The sequence below is a fragment of the Silene latifolia genome, chromosome Y (assembly GCF_048544455.1).
Source record: "Silene latifolia isolate original U9 population chromosome Y, ASM4854445v1, whole genome shotgun sequence".
NCBI classification, from domain to species: domain Eukaryota; kingdom Viridiplantae; phylum Streptophyta; class Magnoliopsida; order Caryophyllales; family Caryophyllaceae; genus Silene; species Silene latifolia.
Window position 1 is genome coordinate 340,197,273 of NC_133538.1, and position 20,461 is coordinate 340,217,733.

Here is a 20,461-nt window from a genome sequence, read left to right on the forward strand (position 1 = left end):
GCAATCACCAAACTCCTCCTTCATCTCACAAAAATCACCATTCCGAACTTCATTCCAAACTAAATCATTCCAAACTTCATCACTTCAGCTATCAAACTAACACCACAAAATCACCGAAAAACAACAAACTAAACAACTACACAATACAATCATCATTATCAACAAAAACAAAAATAACAAGAAAAACAACAAAATAAATTGATTATCTTGAGGTAATGAGGTTTATGCTTATAATAAGCAAGAAGACGAGGCCCAAGAACAAAATATCTCTTATGAATATAAGATTGACCGATTTTCCTTCTCCCAATCCTAACCATCCAACCTTCATACACAACTTTCGAATTCGATGACGATTATGCCATCACTTTCTCCTTCTCACTTCCCCAAAAACAAGGAAAATGAGGAATTTTACTTGGTAATTCTGCTATACTTCAAATCGTATAATTACAATCTTTATTTCAATTGTTCTACAACAAATTCGAAATAATTCGCATATCAATTGTTAAAATTACTTGGAAATTGATTAATTATTCATAAATTTAGGGGAAAAAATGGAATTTTACAGTGATTTTAGTGATAAATTTGATCGTTGAAGATGAATTGCGTGATTTCTAGCTATTAATCGTATTTCCAAGAGATTTTGTTTTTTTTTGGTTTAGAGAGAGGATCACAGGTGGGTTTATTTGAATCCTTTCGTATGGTTTTGTTAATATTAGGTTCAATCTCAGCCATCTACTTCTTTTAATCTAATGGTTGAGATTTGTGAGCACAAACTCACCATAAGAACCAAACTCACGAGTTCCCGCATATATATATATATATATATATATATATATATATATATATATATATATATATAGCAGTTCTCGTAAGTCCCTCATATATAATGAGTCCCTAAGTCCTCATATGGACCATTAGATGTATGGGATGGATGGATGAGATTGCATCTAAATGAAAGGTCAAAAATTAATCTCCTCTAATTACCTCCCTTAATCATTCCAACTCCTTAAACATTAACCCTCTCCTAATCTATCCTCTCATTATCCCACCCTTCCACTCTCTCACTAAATCCCATTTTCTCTGAAATTCCCAACAAAAAAAACCCAAAACAAAAAACCCATTTTTCCTAAAATTCCCAACAAATAAAAAACCAAAAAACCACCCTCCTTCCCTCATCCCGACACCATCCCGTCACTGCCTCCCATTTCCTCCTTCCTTCTCGGCCGCCATACACCACCCTGCCGCCACCTCCACCTCACCAGACCACCAGCCCACCACCTCCTCACCTGCCCAGATCCGGAGCCCACCACAAGACCACCACACACCACACACCACACCCGACCCACAACCCGCCCACCACAAACCACCAGATCCACCACACCCACCACCACCACCGACAAACCGACACCCGACTACCCACGGCTTCCTCGACGTTCTCCTGACCACCACAACACCCACGGCCACCTCCTAAAGCCACGACACCGCCGCCTGCCTCTCTTTTTCTTTCTCTCTTTTATTTTTTCAGATTTACATTTGTTGCAGTTTTGTTTTTATGTTTTATAAATCTCGTATTTGATGTATCGGTTTTTGATATTGGTTTTGATATCTTGTTTTTTACTGCATTTTAATCTCTCAACCTTTTCCCAAATGCGATTTCCCTGATTAATTTCCGCAATTTACTTGTTCGTCAAAATTCCAGTGAATCGAACGATTACGACGAAGAATTACGATCATTTGACTGCAATTTCTTCAGTTTAGCTTCGGTAATTGAACAATTTCTCTCATTTATCGTCGGTAATTTGTTTTTTTAGCTTTATTTTCAATTGTTGTACTCGATATCGTTCAATTTTATGATTTCGGCCTCAATTATCTACTTTATTTTCTTCCTCAGGCTTGCATTCACTTATGTAGATCAATTTTTTTTTTTGCGTTTTCGTTGAGTATTTACTAATCAGGCGATATTTTCATTGTGTGATTAATTTAATTTTCTGTTTTGTTTCGTACGATTTATACATTTATTTTATTTGTGTATTCGTTGTTGTTTCCTGATAGCATTATCTTTTTCGCTCCACTTATAGTACATCGTCGACATATCTTCTCAATTAGGTATTATGTTAACCCTAATCTTTTTGTACTTCGTTAATTTTTCATTGTTATCCATATAATTTGTTAGGTCTACAATTATAATGTTCTTCCTCTGAAAATTGCATTGATTACAACCTTATTTTCATCGATTTCGCATCATTTCATTTATCATTTATTGTTGCTCGTTTCCTCTGAAAGTAAGTTGGTGTCGTCGTTGTTAGTGTCGGTACGTTGCTCAATGAAATGACTCATTTGAGACATTGGGTGAGAATAAGAATTCAACAAAAAGAAGTGATAATAGCTATTTTTGGTGGCATTCTTGTGTGATTCTCTAATTTATATACTTAAGGAGCCCTTTAGCAACTGAGTACGTTTTAACAGCTTCTAGTTACGTTTAATTAGCTCCTAGTTACATTTAATGAGTCATGGGTAGTAGGCAATAGCGAGAGCATACATGTGTAGTCGGGCGGCTGGCTATCAGGACCATCCTTTAGTCATGTTACTACCCCTCGCAACGATGCTAACATGGAGCTAAAGGTGGCTGACCTTATAGATAGTGAGAAGCGATGTTGGAAGGATGACGTCCTTGGTAATATAATGAATGAAGAGGATATAAATTTTTCTCAGGAGCTTCCAATCAGTAGAAGAAAACCACGACAGGAAGTTCTGGTGGCCCTTATATACCGGAATAGTGGTGTTCGGCTTGGGATAGTTGGAAGGGAATGTCAAGAAAGCGTCATGGTGATGGCTAATAGGAGAGTTAGGGAGAGATGGGAACCAAGAGTTGTAGAGGCTGCCCGTGCTTAGTTTCAGCTTAAGATGGTGTTGGCGTTGGTCTCGGGGCTGCCATACATAGTATTTGAAAGTGACACCCAAAGTCTCATCTTGACTAGATGTTATTGGGGTTTAGGGGTCGAGGATGCTATTTGTAGTCACGATAGTTTTCAGTTAGCTGGTGTGTCTCATGTAAAGTATGGGGGGAAATACTGTTGCGCACTATGCGGCTAGAATTTGTGCTATTACTGGAGAGATGTTAGACACATCCTGATAAATTATTTTGGTGCCAACGTTTTTTTATTCAATGAACCTTTCATTGTATTTAGAAACTAAAATCTTGATGGACCAACCTTTAATCATCTTTCAGGAGTAAATGAGAACTTTCAACTGCTGCAAGAATGTTATGTCAAACTGTCAACCCTTTGCTATAGTTTCTTGATTTAATTTGTGGATTTTTTAGTTGTTTTAATTTGATTGATTTTTACAATTTTTTATTGTGGGTAGTTTTGTTATTATGTTTTAATTACTCCTTCGGTTCATGCTCAATCTCTTATTCTCTGTCAGGAAACTCCGGTCATCAGTTGGTGCTCGACTATAAGCCTTCGACCGTCAATAGGCTGAACGGTTAGACATAAATCTCCATTGATGGGCAAACATTTTCGCCAGCAAGACATCCGGGTTGGTGTCCGAGGCAGCACAAATTCAGTTGCGGAAATCGGAGGAAGTGAGAAGAAGTGTACCTAGGCTAGACAAAAAAAGTATTTAGATCATTATAAAGCGTACCTAGAATTTACGCGAAAAGTGTACCTAGGATGGGAAAATATGTACATACATCGTTAAAAAAACGTATCTAGAATTTATGTAAAAAGTGTACCTAGACTGAAAAAGATGTATCTACATCATTATAAAAACGTTTCTAAAATTTACGTAAAAAACGTACTTATAATAATGTAGAGTGTATCTGAGATTTTATTAAAAAAGGAAAAAAAAAGAGTATCAACATATACTTAATGTGTCTAGTAGCTGTAAAAAAAAATTGCAAAATAATGTATCTATATCGTTATAAAATGTATCTAGAATTTAGGTAAAAAGCGTACCTATAAGTATTTAAATTGTATCTAAGACTTGGTAAAAAAAAATATGTATAGCTGCCATATATTTCAATTTATGTAGTGCGTTCTCACCGAATGGTCGTTCTCATCGGATCTTGACTCTCGCTCTCTCTCTCTCTCTCTCTTTTATTAAAAATCACAAGATATATATATATATATATATATATATATATATATATATATATATATATATATATATATATATATATATATATATATATATATATATATTTTGTGATTTGTAATTATGAGCACTAGAATATAAGGTGATAGGTGAAGGGAGTATATATAGTGACAAGGGAAGTTTCTAGGTTGTAAGATATAATATTATAATAATACAAATATCTAAGGTAGGTGGAATAAACGGTAGCCAATGAGTCATCACATCAGAAGGTACTCTTGACTAGGCCTTAGTCCATGAGTCAAATGATACTAGCATGACACATCCTAGGGTGTTTTGGAAGTATTCTAATGAGCAAAGTCTCAAAGAGAAAAAGTATCTACAAGGGCCTCATATACACTTGTCAAGAATCCCAAAAAGATGTTTTCACAAAATTTTTCCTAAAATGCAACTACATGCCATGATGCAACTAACATATATTACAACCTAATGTATATGCTTCTATCAACTAGTATCCCATATAAACTACATGCAACTCCTAAGATCACATTGGTTTATACCGCGTCAGCCAAAATAAAGCCACATAGTCATTAACATAGAGAGGAAAAAGGAGATTTGGAAAGATTATACCATGCGGTCTTCATATTCCTCATGCCTCGAATGTGGCGTAGTCGATCCAATGTGATAAGAGGACAAACAAACACAAGTATATACACAATATACAATTCTATACTACAAAGGAATGAACATGTTTTTGGATTTTTAAATTTTTCAAATTTTTATGGTTTTTGTTTTTCTGAAATAAAAGAACATGTTTTTGAGTTTTTTTCGAAATTTTTCAATTTTTATAATTTTGTGATTTTAAAAGTTAAGTTAGAATTTTCTATCCCCACACTACTATGAGCATTGTCCTCAATGGCCAAAACGATAGGAAATTATGTAATGCAAGTTAAATGAAAATGCATGATTTCTACACTAATATGCAAACCATATGACATATAAAACAAGTGATTGCAATCTAATCTACCCTATATGATGCATGCTTTCTATTGTTCGGAGAGCTAATTTGAATTAACTCGCATCCCTTGTGAGTGAACTTCCCCAAACCGATTGAAACACTATTTCTAGTGTTAAAATAGGGAAGTTCATTCACAAGGTTAGTATGCAATGCGTGCATCCTAATTGTCATTTTGGATTTTCAAAGTGGGAACAATAAATTTATCATCACCTTGATGTTGCTAAGGTGGAAAATAGTCCTTAATTTTTACAAGGGCACCTCTAGAGTTTGAAACAATTAATCATAAACCAATTTAGAAAAACATGAAATATTTGACATGAAAAATGAGAGGGAATAGAAGAGCTTCACCTAAGCCATGGTGGATGCCTCATGCCCGCTCCAGCAAGCCTATGAACATCTTCATTAGCTGTCGTCCTCTCCTCCGAGATTGTCATCCCATTGTGCTTGTGATTCATCGCTCTCATAGAAATCCATAAATTCATCCCCATCGCTGGAGATGCAATTGGGTGTTTTTGGTGTATTTTGAGCATTTGGTAGAGGATTCTATGTTTTATTGAGGAGAGAAGGATGAGGTGTCTTAATATTGGTGGTTGATGGAAGGGCAAGCTTGTCGGAAGTAGAAGAGTAGCACGGGAGGGAGACGCGCGGATCGCACTCGGGACGAGCGTCTTCTGTTTTGTAGAAAAAAATATGAGCAGGTAGGGACGCACGGATCGAACTCGGCACACGAGGATTTCCTTACAGGGAATTCTAGAATAGCAAACCAACCCTGAGACGTGCGGATCTGTTTCAGCTCGAGCGGACTCTTTTGGGGACGCTCGTTTTGTGCCTGGGATGTGCAGATTTTCTTACAGCGAAATTTCATAAGTTTGGAACTTCTTAGGACGCGCGGATCCATGTCAAGTCGAGCGTCCTGATGCCAGCTTGCGCAGATTCTCTTACAGGACTTTTTCTTCAATTTAAACTTTCCTGGCTCCCACGTCCTAAGGTCAGGACGCTCGGATCGTCTCTGGGGACGCTCAAATCCTCTTCAACTCCCACGAGCTCAGGTATGCTCGTAGGGATTCCTCCTTTTTGTTCTTCTTTCTCCTTATTTCATTGACAAGGGTGCTTCCCCACTCTTTAATCGTTACATCCTTCATTCATCAAACAAGATTAGTAACACTCCCTCACTAATTCTCATGCAAAAATCATGCTATAGGAAAATTAAATGCAAATGCAATAAAATACAAGTAAGAAGGATTGGTATATTTACAAGTGGTGGTTTAGGGAGGACTCCACCAAACTCTCTCATTTGATGGTCTTATCACGGTGGGAGAGGTTCAAGGCGGATGACCTCTACTTCTCCTATGAATGCTCCTTCATAGTATGGTTTCAATCTTTGACTGTTGACCTTGAACTTGTTTCCATCCTCCAACTTTATCTCAAAGTCTCCATACTTTCCTACTTCAGTGATTATATAGGGACCCATCCATCTTGAATTTAACTTTCCCGGAAAAAGTCGATATCGGGAGTTAAACAGAAGAACCTAGTCTCCCTTGTACAAAGCTTTTTGCTTGATTCTCTTGTCGTGAAGAAAATTGGTTCTTTCCTTGTAGATCTTTACATTTTCATAGCAGTGTCGTCGGAATTCCTCCAACTCTTGAATTTGCAATATCCTCTTTTGACCACTTAGCGAAAGATCAAGGTTGAGAGCTTTTATTGCCCAAAAGGCTTTGTACTCTAACTCAATTGGCAAATGGCATGCCTTTCCATAGATGGTCGGTTCACTATAGCTGCGATGGCACAAAATCCTAGGTAAGTCTGAAATACAGTCGTGTAGGATGGGTAAAACAAGTCCTCTCGGTCCAAGTTAACTAGTAGCTCCTTTCGGCCTATGCTACTAGTCCCTAAGTCTCACTAATGCTAGCTCTCGCCCTGAAAAGTGATTCCTAAAGCCTAAATTACATTATCTCTCGATCTCAGCAATTTAGTCGTCTCAACTCGTTAATTAATGCCCTTCCCTATCTTTCGATCTATGGGTTGGTCAAAACTAAGCATCTAACAAGTCTCCTCTCGGTCTCATTGTTAAATATTTCACTTAACGAATTATACGGTGCTAATCAGACATGAAGTCAGTCGATCGACCAGCTACCCCAGTCGATCGACCAACCGGCTCAGTCGGTGGACTAGTTAAGCCAGTCGATCGACCAAGCCCTAATGCGGGGTCACTCCTATTCTAATGCCATTTATGCCATAGATCCCCTACATCTTAGCAAGGGGTGTTTAACTACTCATACTTACGCAAATAACAAGAACTAATTTGATAATAGGCATAAAGAATTGCATAATTGAATTAATTGATGAATAAATTCGCATAAAACTATAACTAGAGCTTTGAGATTCTATCTAGCAAGAATTTAAACTACTGAAACGAAATAACAATATAGGAATTAAAAGATTAGAATTACCGAAGCAAAGGAACAAGATGAATCCGAAAGCAAAGTACGAACTTTATTGAGAATTCTAACTTCGAATAACTATTGTATTATAGGAACTGAAATTAACTAAGCTAATGAATGATAGATCCGTCAAGCAGCAGGTAAAGTTACGTTATATAGGAAAAATAACGTAACCTATTCCTAAACCTAATTAAAATGGGCTTCCTCGTCTTTTAATTTGCGCGTCAGCTCGTGGGGTGGTCGATCGACCAACTAGAACAGTCGCTCGACCACAGGCGCTGTACAGTAACTTCTGATAAATTCTGCAGCGCGCACCGATCTTAAAACAGCTGCCATTTCTTCGTTACTTGGTCAAATCATGCTTTATATGCGGCGTTGGAAAGCTAAGAGGATAAGATTTCACCTCCAATTTGAATCTCTCGATTATCAGATGTATAACTCGAGATATAGCCATCTGAATAAGGCTGCAATGTCGAGAAGCATTCTGACAGTCTATAGACCATTTAGGTTAGTCTATAGACTGTTGTAGCTGGTAATCCGCTTCTAAAACTCTCGTAAATACATCTTTCAGGCCTTGAAATGCGCACCAAGTTCACTTCCCGTGTCTTTACTCCATGTCAAATGCAATGCTAAGTACTTAGGGACGGATTCGGCTCGATTTCCGCTGGATTCTTCACATTTCTTTAAATTTATACAAAAACACGAAAGTAGACGGAAATAGGGAAAATTGTAGAATAAACTACACAATTGAGCTCTGAAATGCGTGTAAAATATGGTGTAAAACATCATATAAATGACACGGATCAGCTCCTATGGGAGTCTTATAGGCCGTTCTATAAGCCCAAAGGGTATCATCAAGCTTCATGCTTCAATCCTTATGAGTCTTGTTAAGAACCTTCTTAAGAATTTGCTTGATATCTCTACTCGAAACTTCAACTTGACCTCTTGTTTGAGGATGGTATCCCAAGCCGGTTCTATGATGAACACCATACTTTGTCAAAAGAGATGTGAGCTTCTTTTCATGGAAATGTGTCCCTCCATTACTAATAATTGCTCTAGGGACTCTGAATCATGGAAAGATCACTTTCTTGAGAAGTTTAGTAACCGTTTTGGCGTCATCGGTTGGGGTAGCAATTGCTTCTACCCACTTTGATACATAATCGACGGCTACTAGAATTTACTTGTTCCCTTGAGATGATACAAACGGTCCTTGGAAGTTAATTCCCCATACATCAAAAATTTCTACCTCCAATATTCCTCGTTATGGCATCTCATTTCCCCAACAAATGTTTTCGGTTCTTTGACAAGGATCACAATGGAGAATAAATTTTCTAGCATCTTCAAACATGGTACGCCAAAAGAAGCCCGGTTGAAGGACTTTAGCAATTTTTCTTCGTGCTCCATGATGTCCTCCATATGGTGATGAATGGCATCCCTCTAAAACACCGTGAGCTTCCCATTGGGGTATGCATCTTCGGTAAAGTCCATCACTACATTCCTTGTAAAGATTGGGATCATCCTAAAAGTATCTCTTTACTTCAAACAAGAATCTCTTTCTTTGATTGTAGTTCAAATTTGGGGGAAGAACTCCTTCCACAATGTAATTAGCATAGTCGGCGAACCATGGTGTTGTGTGTTTCTCGAGTTGTGAATGGATGGCCATCAAAATATCATCGGGGAAAGAGTCATTGATTGGTGTCTCTCCCTCATCATCATGGAATCGAATTCTTAACAAGTGATCTGCTACCACATTCTCGTCTCCTTTCTTATCCCTTATTTCCAAATCAAATTCTTAGAGTAGCAAAATCCACCTCAACAATCTTGGTTTTGCTTCTTTCTGTATTAAGAGATGTCTAAGAGCACGGTGGCCCGAGAAAACAATCACTTTTGATCCAAGCAAATAAGAACGGAATTTGTCTAATGCATAGACAATAGCAAGAAGTTCCTTCTCCGTGGTGTGATAGTTTACTTGGGTGGCATCAAGAGTCTTGCTTATGTAATAGATAGCATGCAAAGCCTTTCCTACCCATTGGCCAAGAACCGCTCCAATGGCGTAGTTACTTGCATCGCACATGATCTCAAATGTTAGTTCCCAATTTGGTGGTTGGATGATTGGTGCAGAGATTAGTGACTCTTTGATTCTATCAAAAGCTTCAACACACTCATTAGTGAATTGGAATTGGGCATCCTTAAGCAAAAGTTGAGTAAGGGGTTTCGCGATTTTGGAAAAATCTTTTATAAAACGGCGATAGAACCCCGCATGACCGAGAAAGCTCCGCACCCCTCTAACATTTACGGGAGGTGGGAGTTTCTCTATCTCGATCTATCACCTCAACTTTGGCCTTGTCAACTTCGATGCCCATTTCCGAGATTAAATTTCCCAAGCCAATACCTTCATTGACCATAAAATGACACTTTTCCCAATTGAAGACAAGGCTAACATCTTCACACTTTTGCAATACAAGAGAAAGGTTATGCAAACAAGAATCAAAGTCTTTTCCATAAACGCTAAAATCATCCATAAAGACCTCCATTATGGTTTCTAAATAGTCGGAAAAGACACTCATCATGCATCTTTGGAAAGTGGCGGGAGTATTTTATAGCCCGAATGGCATTCTCATATAAGCAAAAGTACCGTAGGGACATGTTAAATTAGTCTTGTGTTGGTCATCCGGGTGTATCGGGATTTGAAAGAATCCCGAATACCCGTCAAGGTAGCAATAGAATTTGTTAGAGGCAAGCCTCTCAAGCATTTGGTCAATGAATGGTAGGGGGAAATTATTCTTTCTTATTGCGGAATTCAATTTACGATAATTGATACACATACGCCAACCGTGATCTTCCTTGTGGGTATTAGCTTGTTCTTATCATTTGTTACCACCGTCATACCTTTTTTCTTAGGTACCACTTGAACGCGGCTAACCCACAAGGAATATGATATAGGATAAATGATTCCCGCATCAAGTAATTTCATAACCTCAGTTTTTACAACTTCTTGCATATGGGGGTTTAGTCTCCTTTGTCCTTGGATGGTAGGTCTATGGTTGTCCTCTAGATGAATCCTATGCATGCAAAAATCGGGGCTTATTCCCTTAAGATCATCTAGACTATAACCTATAGCTTTTTCATGTTGTTTTAACACATCAAGAAAATTTTCCAATTGATTCTCATCAAACTTTTCATCAACAATCACGGGTTTGGTTTTAGACTCATCATGGTAAGCATACTTCAAATTTGGGGGAAGGGGTTTTAGAGTTGGAATTTGTACCGCACTTTCTACCATTGAAGGTTCACTTGGGACATCTCCCACCTCCATTACACATTCCACCCTCATGGCATATTCGACTTGTTCTTCGAACTCCTCATACCCAATGTAGTCAAATTCCTCGACATATTCGTCTAGCTCTTCGATTTGCATGGTATGATCTTTAGTTGCTTGTTCTTCTTTAGTGGATTGTGATGCTTCCTCGAGAATGTTATTTACCAATATGGATTGCTCATAGGTGAGATCTTTGTAAGCTAGAGCGGCTTCAAGGAGATCTACTTCCAATGCCCAATGCTTGTTTTTGGCCTCACTTGCTTCTAAGGCAGGCTTCCAATTCTTGCAAAGGGTCTTTGATGAGAGTAGTGCTCACATGGTCCTCTACCCAACAATCTATAAGATCCATCTTGCGAAATAAAATAAGAGAAAATAGTGAGAAGTACCTTGAGGAAGTGCTCTCCCTCAAGGTAATGAAAGACACAACTAAAAACAATTAATGAATATCAAATCAATTGAACACCGTCCCCGGCAACGGCGCCATTTTTGGTGTGGAATTTATACTCGTCGTCAAAAGCTACCAACCAAAACAATATTTATAACTTCACAAACTACTCTTAGTAAAGAGGTAAGTAAAGGTCGGATCCCAAGGGATGGGTATTGATTTAGGATTTCAATTACAAGTACTGTATGTCTTAGGGTGTCACAAATTATGGGTGAGATGAGATGTAATCTAAACTAATTAACAAGATGAATGTAAATTAATGAAAGCAAAGTAAAGCAATTAAAGGGTTTGTAAACAATTGATTAAAGGCACTAGGGTGTCATGGGTTCATAGGGGATTCATGGAAATAGATTATACAAACATGTTCTCAAATAGATACAACCACTTATTGTTGTGATGGGATCGAGTTAGGTTATATCTTAAAATCCCTAGGAATATTTAGGTCCCGGAGCCGAGTCGTCTTGACTGTACAACACCTACAAGTCGACTTAGTCTCATCCTATTCAACTCTTTGCAAGGTCTAATGAGGCTCGAGTTGGTTTATGTCTTACAAGCCTCATTGAAAAGATAAGAGATGGGTAAAAAATGCAAGGATTCATAGGCTCGCATTTTATCAAACATAACATGTGCATAGGTTGAAATCGCATCAAGCAAGCAATTTAATTATGAAAACATATTAGATTAATCATAGATCAATCCCCATGATTGTTTCCCCTAATTCCCCAATTAACCCTAGCTAAAGGACTACTCACTCATGATCAAGTTTAGCATGCTAATAAGGTTGTCAATCATACTTACAAAGCAAAACATGATGAATAAATGATGTGTTTAACAATAATTAAACAAGGGTAAAAAGGGACTATACCTATGGAGATGATCCCAATAATGAAGCAAAGAATAAAAGAAGTACTTGATGATTGATGGAAGGTTGTCAATCCTCCAATAAACCCAAATAATCTTCTAATTACCAAATATAAAACTAAGAATAAATGAGAGATTAATGAAAGATTAAGATGTGATTAATATTGAAATGTGTATTACAACTAAATTAAGACTAAATTAAGAGAGGATTTAAGATGATATTAAGAGTTGATTCTCATCTAGGTAGTACAATGGGGTATTTATACTAAAATTAAGTACAAGGATTAGGGTTACTAATGGCTTAAATGACTATTAAGACCCTAGGAAAAACATAACAATCTTTCTAATCCCGAGGGACATGCGCGGATCGTACTTGAAACTCCCACTAGGATCTGCTCGTCCTCACCTGATGCACGGCTGGTCCTGTAAGAAGATCCGCTTGGATTGTCTAGGAAACGCTCGGATCCTGCCTCTGGGATGCTCGTCCTGAGCTCAGGCTGCTCGGATCGTGGCACAGGATTCTCCTCTTGTTTGGCTCCTTAATAATCCGTGGGGATCGTGTTAGGGATGCAGGGATCTTTTCATCATTGCCCATTTCACTTCAGTTATTTTCTTAGGCCTCTAGTGTCAGTCTCCTCTTCGATGCTTAGTCATTAGATGCGATCCATTTAGCCCCATAAATGCAAGGTTAGCGATCCTCTCCTACCAAGGACACAAAACCTCAAAGAATATGCAAAATGGGAAACTAAAGATAAGAAATGACCCTAATATGTGCTAGAAAGCATGAGAACTAGGCTAATTCGGGGACTAAATCTGCTCAAATATGAGTCACATCACTAACAACAATTAAATTGTATACAATTATAAACTATTCTTTATTGATTAAATTAAGATGTAAACTACCCATAACAATCACCCAAAATCGCCGCAACCGACACCCCCATATATGGCCAACCGAAGGTGGTCAACCTGCCGATCAAACAGGCCAGGACAGTGAACAGACGGTCAAGGCAGCGGTCAAGGACGGTCAAACGTAAATAATTGATGTATATCGATTAGTTAACTTATCATAATTAATTTAATGTGCGGTGAAAACTCTGTCTATTGGACCATATAGTTATATGATGAAGTTTTGATAATGAGAAGTGTGTTTAATTATATATATACTTGTTGCTTGTAATCGTTTGTTTAGTTGTGTTAGATTAACCATGGTTGCACTTTGGCAAGACGATTTGTGAAGTAAAGTTATAGTTGTTTTAGCTCCAAGCTTCAAGATTTATTTCAGCTCATGACAAAGTACAAGAACAAGTTCCCCATAATAATTACAAGTGATGAATGTTAAATGAAGCTCAAGATAAGCTCGTGATGAAGAGCTTATTAGCCAGATCGAAGTCAAGCTCTAGATAAGCTCATGATGGAGAGCTTATGATCAAGATGAAGAGCTTATGGAGAACCTCATACTGAAGATCTCCAGGAAGATTAGCTAGTATGGGTCATTATTCGATAACGATATTTTTATAAATAATTTTGACAAGTGATGTTATAGCTTTTTTAGTTATAACTTTACTATCTGAACTCAAAGTTATAGGTGATTCTACTATAACTTTGAGCTGTAATATGAAGAATACGGTTTTTATGTTTTTAAAATCTATTTTTTAAAGCTTAAATCATAAATTTTTTAATAAATAGTCTGTTTATAGTAGAGTGAGATTTGGGACATGATTAGATCGAATTAGTTTGAGATTATCCTATTGATTACTAAAATAACTTATGAGTTGTCATGCTATCTAGGGTTTTCCTTCTACTCTTATCTAAACCCTAATTAACTAACCTAATATCTTACCTAGTGTTTCAAGATGGGCTGCCGGCCTATGAGCCGTTTTTCCTCCTTGTTCGAATACTCCTGGTACAAGTTAGGGTTTGGAATAAATCTTCGTGATAATATTTGAGTGAGATATTTTATCTTCATATATTATTTGATTTATTCTTTTCTATTCTACAAAGATATTATTAGATTAAATAAAAGGATTAAAATCTCCTTCTTACTTGGATAAGAATTAAAAGAATCAAAATAATATTTGTTAGAGATTTCTTACTCTTTATATTTTTTCTTTTATTTCTTATTCTCCAAGATTAAGGAAGATTTGACCTAATCCTTTCTTGCCTCTCACGACTCACACACACACACACACACACACACACACACACACACACACACACACACACACACACACACACACACACACACACACACACACACACACACACACGGCATCTAGGGTTTTTCTTCCTAAACATAGATTTCCTCTCTACTAAAATACAACACTTAATCTTTCTTTTAAAATACTTTTCCAACCATGAGCCATAAAATTCCTTTGCAAAAACCAAGTCAAGCTTTTATATCATATTGAGAAAACTTTGTTTTGCATTCGAAAATCCTTTTTGAAAAGTCGTGTTCCCATATTGCAAATTATTTTAATTAAATCGTTATTGGATAATAGTACTTCTTATTGTTTCTTACTCGTTCAATTGTGTGAACACTAGAAGAACAATCAAGTACTTTCTTATCAACGTAAGATAGACAAAATTGAGTATTTAACGGTACTCAATTGAGTTACAACTAGAGTTAGTTGTACGAGTGGGTTAGTTAATTTGTAATCCATAGAAAGGTACTAAAATAATTAATCGAGAATAGTTGACGTAGGCTTCGACGTGTGAAGCTGAACCACTTCAAAAATCCGTGTGTCCCTTGCATATCTTTGTTTCGTTTCGTTTTGTTCATTTCCATTTTATGTACAATCGAGTTAGCTGAATTTAATCAATAAATTCATATTGATTACTACATACACGCTAGCTTCATACGGATATAATCGAAAAAGTGGGCATATTTACTTATACTCATTTCACCCCCTCCCCTCTTGAGTATTTTTCCGCTGCCTTATACGTGTGAAATGGATTCCAAGTATCTAAAGTGTCCCGTCTTTGATGGGAAGAATTATGAACTTTGGAAGAACATAATGACACACTACAGAAAAGGACATGAATGGGAGTGCTGAAAGATCATACAAAACGACCAAAAAAAATTTTGGTTGGATTTACTGAAGGCACTAACTATGAGAAAAAGGAAGAAGACTATATTGAGGCTAATTACAAGAAGGTTGAGAAAAACTCAAAAGCTATAAGCCTGTTGCAAAACGGCATGGCATCAAATGAATTCGATCATTTTTCTTATTGTACCTCGGCCAAGGAAATATGGGATGGTCTTATATTAGCTTATGAGGGAACGATAATTGTTAATTAATACCATATTGAATAGCTGATTCAAAAATATGAGCTCTTTACAATGGAGAAAAATGAATCTCTTGATAGCATGTCTGCGCGATTTTCTAGCATTGTCAATGAACTGAAAAATCTTGGTAGAAAGTTCCAATTCGAGGACATTGTCAGAAAAGTCCTTAGGAGTCTTACCAAAAAGTGGCGTCCTAAGGTCACCGCAATGAAGGAAGTTAGAGACCTTACTACTCTCTCTTATCAAGACCTTATAGGAGCTCTTATGGCCCACGAGCTCATTTTAGATGACGATGCGGCTGAACCAAGTAGAGATAAGAGTACGACTCTTGAGCCCTCTACAGGTGAGAACGGTGGTTCTAACATTGGGGATGAAACAGTTTTGTTTGTTAGAAGGTTAAAAAAGAACCCATTTAGAAATAAGCAAACAAAATCGTCTTAAAATAACAACAAGTCTTTCAACAAGAACGCATTTGAGTCAAAAACTTCGTTTGCAAATAGAGGATGCTTCAATTGTGGAGAGACTGGTCACATGATCAAGGATTGTCCCACATGGGAGAAAATTAAGGACAAGACTAAACGACAAAAGACCAAAAATGAGTTCAAACAAGTCATGATGGTGTCATGTTGTGGAGATATCGACACAGAAGATGACGAGTGGTTTGAAGATGAAGAAGTTGCTAACCTATATTTAAGCAACGTTAGTCTCGACTTAATTTCTGACAGTGATGATAACGTGGATTCAAGTTCAGTATATTGCCTTCTTGTAGAATTTGTTTCAGACGATGAACAAGAGGTAAGCTATCTTGAACTTAAAAAACAAGTCAAGAAGTTGTCTAAGAGTGCTTTAATAGAATACTTCGAGCAAACTCTTGATAAGTGTCACAAACAAGATCTGAAACTAAAAGATTTGAAAGAACAAGTTCTAGATATTGCTGAAGAGAATCAACTTCTTAAAGCCAAAGCTAGGAAGCAAAAATCTAAAGTTACGACTAATATAGCTAAAACTTCAGAATTGACAAATGCTGAGAAGATAGCTCTCGAGTCTAAAGTTATAGCTAATGAAGTTAAAACCTCGGAACTAAAACTAAACTTGAATCATCTTCAAGCTAAGGTTGTAGCTAATGAAGCTATACTTAGAATTGAGAAAAGTCAAAGAGCTTCTTAAATCTGAGGCTATAGCTAAAGAAGCTGTGGTTTCAGATCAAAAGAAAGAAATCATATCTCTGAACCAGCAATTGAAAGAATCTAAAACTATCAGATACTAAGATATTACATTCTAAGATAGTACGGGTTCTTGATAAGAGATTTCAGGACTTTCGTGACAGTTATACAGAGAACAATCCTTCTAAAGATGTGGAAATTGATCATTCTAAATGTCTTAAAGAAATCCAATCTTTAAAGGATTTGCTCTTACATGCTAGAAAGGTTCATGATAAGTGGGAAGGAAGCACAAAAGTTCTAAACATCTTAACTGAGCAATCAGACAATAACATGAAAATTGGTTTAGGACATGAGTGCTATGATCGCAGAGACGAATCTAAGTGCAAATCAACTCCTTCTGAACGAGACTTTAGAAAAAGAAATATGTTAACTTACCTGAGTATTTAATTTGCAATTACTGTGGTGATACTGGACAACTTCTAGATAATTGTGTAAAACGCCTGAAAGATTTCACTGAGGGTGTCAAATTTGTTCGAACGTCTGACATTGTGATAGAGAAGAATAACTTCCCAACACCTGAACCAAGTTCGAATGATAAAAGAAATAACAACTTTCGTTGGTTCTATGATATGAATTTTAATTACAAGAAAAGAGTCAATGAACCTAAATAATCACAAAAGCCTAAAGAGTCATATAAGACTAAGGCTCCTCCAAAACAACCTGAAAGTCAACATCATGAAAAACCCAGAGTATATTATAGGACATCTCCTAGACAGACCTTTTTGTTTCTTAAACGAAAAGTCATTAGACAAGTATGGGTTAGAAAAGATCTAGGTTTTAGAGTGACTAACGTCAAAGGACCCAACTTAGCTTGGGTACCTAAAAACTGCATCTAATCTATCCGCAGGTTATGGTGAAAGAAAACAATCAAAGGTATCTTGAGAGTGGGTGTTCAAGGCACATCACTGGAAATAATAATCTATTTCTTTCACTTGAGCCCTTTGATGGAGGTACGGTTACCTTTGGTGACAATAAAAAGGGTAAGGTAATTAGCGTAGGTAAAATTGGTATCTCTTCCTCTCATGCTATCAGTGATGTCTATTTGGTAAGAGGTCTCAAGCATAACTTACTAAACGTATCTCAATTATGCGACAAAAGAAATAAAGTCATCTTTCATTCTTATATTTGTTGTATAATAATTGAGGGAACTAGGAATGTTATTCTTGAAGGCCAAAGAAAGAGAAATATGTATAAGATCGATTTAAATGCAATACCAACTAACTCTTTTACATGTTTAAAAGCTACCTTAGACGATCCATACTTATGGCATAGAAGGTTTGCTCACATTAGCTCCACCATACTGAATAAACTCAAAAGATGGGATTTGGTTGAAGGGTTGCCGTCACTCAAGTTTGACCAAGAAACGCTTTGTGGCTCATGTGCTCGTTGCAAACATGTGAGATCGTCATTCAAACCTAAGAGTGTGGTAAGCACCAACAAACCACTGGAACTAGTACATATGGATCTGTGTGGCCCAATGAATGTAAGAAGTAGAGGCGGATTCATGTATGTTGTTGTTCTAGTTGATGACTATTCAAGGCATGTTTGCCTTATCTTTCTAAATTCAAAAGATGAAACTTTCGATAAGTTTATAGTTCTAATGAAGCTTGCCTAAAATAAGTATAAATTAAAATTAGTTTCTATACGTACCGATCATTGCAACTAATTTGATAATCATGCCTTTATAGAATTTTGTAGGGAAAATGGTGTAGGACACAATTTTTCTACACCACGAACCTCACAAAAAAACGGTGTTGTTGAATGTATGAATAGAACACTAGAGGATATAGCACTCACTATGCTATTGTGTAGTGGTCTATCTCGTAATTTTTTGCCTGAAGCTATTAGTATTGCATGCTATGTTCACAATCGAGCTTTGATTTGACCTATCATTAAGAAGACTCCTTATGAGCTTCTTAGAGGACGAAAACCTAACATATCTCATATACATTACTTCGGGAGTAAATGTTTCGTCCATAACAATGGCATAACCAGATTAAGCAAACTTGATCCCAGAAGTGACGAAGCCGTTTTTGTTGGATACTCTAATCATATTAAAGCATACAAAGTTTTTAATAAAAGAACTTTATGTATCGAGGAAAGTGTTCATGTTATTTTTCGATGAAAATAATATGTTTGATAAAGCTGAACAGGATGAGGAAGAAGATATGAATGAACCAGATTTCCGTCTATCTAGAGATGATCCTCCAGAGTTGGATGAGGAAGATAAAGAAATTGAAGGCACTAATGATGAATGTGGAAGTCCTTCAAATGACAAGGGAAAGAGAGCTGAGACTATAATTGATGATAATATAACCTCCTCTTAAAACAAGAATTTGGAAACTGAAGTTATAACTGATGAAGGTATAACTTCGAATCCAAACCAATACAGAATCTAGAGTTATACCTGGTTCTGCTACAACCCTAGGATTGGATTTAGGGGGAACAATTTTTGGATCCCAATCATTCGAAGAAGGTGAGCCCAATTAAAATGACAATGATGTGCCTCCAGCTTCTAAGAATTGGAGATATAAAGATTCTTATCCCATGGATAGTATTTGAGACGTGCATTTTATATATTCCTTTTTGGCCTTCTTATGCACGTACTTCTATGCTATTATCGTAGTTATATGCTACGAAATGCCCCGAATATGCTACTTTGGTTTGTTTTGTTCTATTTGTAGGAATGGACCAGAAAGTAGTGAAATCAAGCCTTTTACCATCCGTTTAGCATGCATTTGGAGGAAGAGTGAATTTGGAGCGGGAATGTAGTTGTCTTGAGATGCGCAAAGAAGTAAAATAGCTAGGCGAGCAAAGGAAGAACTTCAAATTTCTAGTGCCTACTTTGAAGAGCTATATCTGAAGTTCTACAACTGAGTTCCAGGTTATTATAATTGGAGATGAAAGTTTGTCCTCTTAGCTTTCCAACGCCACTGGAATCGCCCTGTTTTCCCAAGTAACGAAGAAATGGCAGCCGTTTGAAGTTCAGTGCACGAAGTAGGAATTGTGCGCTGGAAAGTACTCGATCGAGTACAATTATGTTCGATCGACTCCTTTTTCTACTCGATCGAGTAGTTGCATTTTAGGGTTTACTCGATCGAGTATTTATTTCACTCGATCGAGTGGTTTGAGCTTAATTTTGCTCGATCGAGTGGTTTCAAATCACTCGATCGAGTGGTTTCTTATTGGGCTCGGGCTTTTTAGCTTTATTTTGTTTCTAGGTCAAATAAAATCGTATTTCCTATAAATAGGAAGACGACAGTACACCTTAGACATCACTTTTACAATAATTTTTCCCTGTTACTGTTACTTATTGCTTTCCTCTCTTTTGCGGATCTTTTCTCTGTAATTTTCTCTCTTTTCCCTTTTCTCTTTATTTAATGTTTATTATTTCTCTTTCCTTTGTTTTTGTTCTTCCCTTTACCATGTCTAGCTAATTCTCTCTGCTAGGATTAGGGGATTCAATGAATGAATGTTAATTGCTAATTAGTTCATAGATTGGCCATTGTGGTTATGTCTATGTTGTTAATCACTGCGTTAACTGTATCTTGCTAATTGAATCGATGCATTTAGCCTTTTTAATTTTGGTAAGCCTTGACCTAGACCGGAAGGTTGGAAGGGGTGAGACCCACAGTGAACAATATGATGCTTTAGTGAGAGTGGAAGCTAAGCTAATAGTATTTTAGGGCGAATTGAGACCGGAAGGAGATATTCATTGCCCCTTAGACCGACACATCGACTAATCTGTGACTTTAACTGAATTGACTGAC

General features: G+C 36.9%; 1 protein-coding gene across 1 annotated transcript; it reads left to right on the forward strand.

Moving 5' to 3' along the window:
* Nucleotides 1-15,522: 15,522 nt before the first annotated feature.
* On the forward strand, nucleotides 15,523-19,018 carry LOC141631495 (uncharacterized). Its single transcript, XM_074444158.1, has 6 exons — nucleotides 15,523-15,863; nucleotides 15,969-16,618; nucleotides 16,729-17,070; nucleotides 17,115-17,179; nucleotides 17,539-17,736; nucleotides 18,845-19,018. The coding sequence occupies exons 1-6, from the start codon at nucleotides 15,523-15,525 to the stop codon at nucleotides 19,016-19,018; spliced, it is 1,770 nt and encodes a 589-aa protein (XP_074300259.1).
* The last annotated feature ends 1,443 nt before the right edge of the window (nucleotides 19,019-20,461 follow it).

What these genes read in the sequence shown, in the direction of transcription:
- LOC141631495 (XM_074444158.1), top strand. Translation starts at nt 15,523, where the DNA reads ATGGAGAAAAATGAATCTCTTGATAGCATGTCTGCGCGATTTTCTAGC. An exon ending in ACAGTTTTGTTTGTTAGAAG is followed by an intron (nt 15,864 to 15,968) that starts GTTAAAAAAGAA and finishes GTTTGCAAATAG; the next exon opens with AGGATGCTTCAATTGTGGAG. An exon ending in CTATCAGTGATGTCTATTTG is followed by an intron (nt 17,737 to 18,844) that starts GTAAGAGGTCTC and finishes AAAGCTGAACAG; the next exon opens with GATGAGGAAGAAGATATGAA.